The 3,371-nt window shown below is 62.2% G+C and overlaps 1 protein-coding gene and 1 long non-coding RNA gene across 7 annotated transcripts in view; one reads left to right on the top strand and one right to left on the bottom strand.

Annotated features, from left to right (window-relative positions):
* Window positions 1–2,807, bottom strand: part of LENG8 (leukocyte receptor cluster member 8) — an 11,707-nt gene extending 8,900 nt beyond the window's left edge. For 2 of the 5 annotated variants that reach the window (XM_034986096.1, XM_034986090.1), the window contains exons 1-3: window positions 2,665–2,806; window positions 1,250–1,342; window positions 363–537 (exon numbers count right to left, since the gene is read on the bottom strand). In XM_034986096.1, the coding sequence (XP_034841987.1) occupies window positions 363–537; window positions 1,250–1,287 (213 nt within the window). In that variant the 5' untranslated portion in view covers window positions 1,288–1,342; window positions 2,665–2,806. Of the gene's footprint in view, window positions 1–362; window positions 538–1,249; window positions 1,343–2,229; window positions 2,483–2,664 lie in introns of those variants that run through there. The other 3 variants (XM_034986095.1, XM_034986093.1, XM_034986094.1) reach the window with 3 other exon arrangements.
* Window positions 2,808–2,908: 101 nt separating this feature from the next.
* The window catches only part of LOC117997933, a 2,133-nt gene continuing 1,670 nt past the window's right edge, over window positions 2,909–3,371 (top strand). For both annotated transcript variants that reach the window (XR_004675915.1, XR_004675914.1), the window contains exon 1: window positions 2,909–3,318. This is a non-coding gene — a long non-coding RNA (uncharacterized LOC117997933). The remainder of the gene's footprint in view (window positions 3,319–3,371) is intronic.

Genomic DNA, 3,371 nt, shown 5'->3' with positions numbered 1-3,371 from the left:
CTGAGCCACGTACTGCAGAGACACGTGTGCCGTCAGCACTGGTAGCAGGAGCCCACATACCCTGTGGCCCCCAAATGTGTCTAATTACTGGTGGCTAACTGCTGAGGACACAACTGGGTCCACCTCTCTCCAAGAGTCACAGCCTCTACCCGTGGACTCGGGGCACCTCATGGACCCAGGGCACATCCCCTCTTCAGGCTGGATTTCCAGGGACAAGGACCATTCCCAGGGACAAGACCCCCCCGTCTGAGGCTCCCAGAAGATCTTCAGGGCACCCTGTCCTTGTGATACCAGAGAACACCAAGCGTCTCCCTCCCCAGCAACCCCCACTCAGGGCACCCAGGTCCTGGGTGCCTGCTCACTTGGGCACTGGCAACAGGCCCATTGCTGCTGGCCTTGGCAGAGCTGCCGGCGGCTCCTGCTTTGCTGATGCTGGCCAGAGCCTGGCGGGCCTTCTCCCACTCTGGGTTCTCACGCATAGGAGCCTCCATGCCGTTCTCTCTGCCTGCCCCGGCCACCATGCTGTACTGAGAAGACCTGCAAAGAAGGGACGTCGAGTCAGTCTTTTCTCCCCCTGTACACAGTGGGCAAAATGCAGACAGGCACATACCAGGACTTGAATCCTAAACTCCCTCCTACTACCTACTGGAGTCTAAATTTTTAAGTCTAGGATATATTTTGATCTATAATATGCTGACAATGGCTTTCTGTCTCACGCCTTCCTGTGAGGAAAAATCCAACTAGAGATAGAGACCTAAGGCACTTTTCCAAGTACCTGATACACAGCAGTTGCTAAATACCAAATGAAAATACCAGGATTCAAAGAAGTTAACATAGCCCCTGGTACCTACTAGGTCTAAATGGTTTATGAGTCAATTCTGACACACACACCCCCCCCCAGCCAGCAGGTTATCATTACTCTGTTTTGGAAAAAAACAAGATATTAACAAATTGATAAATGAGAGTATAAAGTGCTGGAGGCTGTGCCTTAATCACAGTTCATGGAATGAGTCATCCCAATTTTGAGAAATAAGCACTGTACCGTGAAAACAAGATGCTCAGAGATGAAGGAAAACCTGACTGTCCACATTACAACCAAACGCTTCCCTCTGTCCTCGTGGCCAGAGGAGGAGCTCATCCGCACTCCACCCACAAGGAGCGCTAGGGGACCTCCCGTCCCAGAGGACAACAGTGGGTCCTGCTTCCTCTTGCCCTCCCCTCCGGCCTCTGTCCCTCTAGCCACACTAACCAATCTGTGCTACGTTGATCACCCACGTTGGCCGCCATCTGGACCTTGGGGCATAAGGGGTGGACCTCAGGAGCCAGACTGCTTTCTCACTGTCTATGAGAAAAAAAAGGAGTTAGGGAGACTCGAGGAGGAGCAAGAAAAAGTCACAAAGTGGGGAAGAGAAGGAGATGAGCTCATGAGAAGCCAGGCAGAAAAGGAGTGTCCGTGAAAGAGGACTCACTGGCGGAATAAAAGAAAAGGGCCTCTGTGTGAGGGGAAGGCCTTCTCCTCCCTGCAGTGCTCTGGGTGCAACAGGAAGGATCTGAAAACGGGGAAGGCTGACGGAATCTCCCAAAGGGGAAGAGAAGGACCTGAAACCCCTAAGAGAAGAGGGAAGGCCCGAGGGAAACCCCGGCACGGAGGGCGGGAGGGGGTGGAGGGACCTCAAGCAAGGGCTACAAAGCATTCCAGAAGGAAAAACAGCTCCGGAGAGGAAGCAGAGCAAAGCTGGTAAAGAGAGAATCTAGAGAGAACTCCAGAGGAAAACAACTCCAGAAGTCACTCCGCGAAACGAGGAGAAGCCCCGAGGGCGCACGGGGAGCCCGGAAGGGAAGACGCGCGCTCTCGGGAAGCTCTCAGGAGACTGCGGTTAGAAACAAGCCCCGCGCGCTGGGGGCTCCGGAGACGGAGCGCTGGAGATGCCTCACCCCGTCCAAACCACCTGCCGGAAACGCCGAGTGGGGCGGGGGGCCTGCCAGGAGCGAGGGCTGCCTTGGGGCCTACACCTGGGGGGCTGAGAAGCCTGGGTGGGCTCCGAGGCGCGTCCCCGCCGGAGACCCCGACGGTCCCAAGGCAAGCGAGGAGACGGACAGGAACGCGAGCCTGGAAGACGCCCCGGACACGCGAGCTCGGGAAGGGGCGGGGAGAGGCAGGAGGGGACGAGCGGGGGACAGCGCGGGGGGACAGCGGGCGTGCCTCACGGGCACCGGCGCGAGGGGCACCTGGCCGTCCCGGGAGCCCCGAGAGGGCAGTGGCGCCAGGTGGAAGCAGAGCCCGTCCGGACGCCGGCGACCCGCTCCGGAGTCACCGCCCGGCCGCGCCGCGCGTGGACACCACGGCTCCAGCGGGGAGAACGCGGCTCCGGGGCCGCGCGTCGCCGGGGCAACGCCATCCTCCCGGTGGAACGGCCCGGTCAATGGGGGCTGAGCAGGGGCGCTCGGGACCCGGGGATTCCGAGAGCGGGGGCGGGGAGCCCGGCCGACGGCGCAGGCGCGAGGGCGCGCAGGCGCAGTGGCCGCCCGTGCCCGCCACACCCAGCCGTCGCTCGCGCGCGGCGTCCGTTGCTGCGACGGCCCACCAGGCCTCGGCACCCGCTGGGCGTAGGGCCGGAAGGAGATGCCGTCCCCGCCCGCCCGCCCGCCGCCCCCCACACCCACCTCGGCCGTCCGCCCCCTGGACTCGTCAGCAGCGGCCCAAGGAGACAGCGACACGGCCGCGGAACTGCTCGCGACCGGCTGGTTCTTGTCTTTCTTGGGCTTCGACGTTCTGACCGTGGCGTCCTGACGTCACGCGGAGACCTCGCCCCACCTCCCTCGGCCCCGCACCGCCAATGGGTGCCGCGGGCTTGACTGGGGCCCGCCCTCCGCTTGCGCAAGGACGCGTGGGCTTTTAAGGCAAGCCGGAAGACAGGGTGGGGACGGTGGCCCCGAGGGGACACGCGGCGGAGTCCGCCGGCCCTGTGCCCGAGCGCGCAGCCCTATTTTGGCTCAGTGAGTGGTAGCCATTGTTGCTTCCAGCTACCGGCTGACGCGAGGAGGGTTGTAAGACTCTCTCTGTGCAGCGATGTGGAAGCCCAGGGCAGAGCATGGTGAAGTCGGAGAAAGGGGGTGAGCGCAGCCTCCAGCCGGCAAGGGGAGCTTCCCTGGTACATAAAATTGCAGAGGCGCCCGTGGCAGAGGACGCGGCGCCTGCAAACACACGGAGGCGGGCGACCGGCAGAGCCTGGGGAGCTGGGGACTACGGGGGGACCATGGCTGGGGCAGATGGCTGCGGTGGAGTGGACGTTGCGGGGTCCGGGGTTGAGCGGATAGGTGTGCACAGGTGGGCAGGTGGGGGTCCGGGGCCGAGCGGATAGGTGCGTACA

The sequence above is a fragment of the Mirounga leonina genome, unplaced genomic scaffold (genome assembly GCF_011800145.1).
Source record: "Mirounga leonina isolate KUSES-001 unplaced genomic scaffold, KU_Mleo_1.0 Mir_376, whole genome shotgun sequence".
Lineage (NCBI taxonomy): Eukaryota > Metazoa > Chordata > Mammalia > Carnivora > Phocidae > Mirounga > Mirounga leonina.
This window is presented reverse-complemented; position numbering and strand designations above follow the sequence as displayed.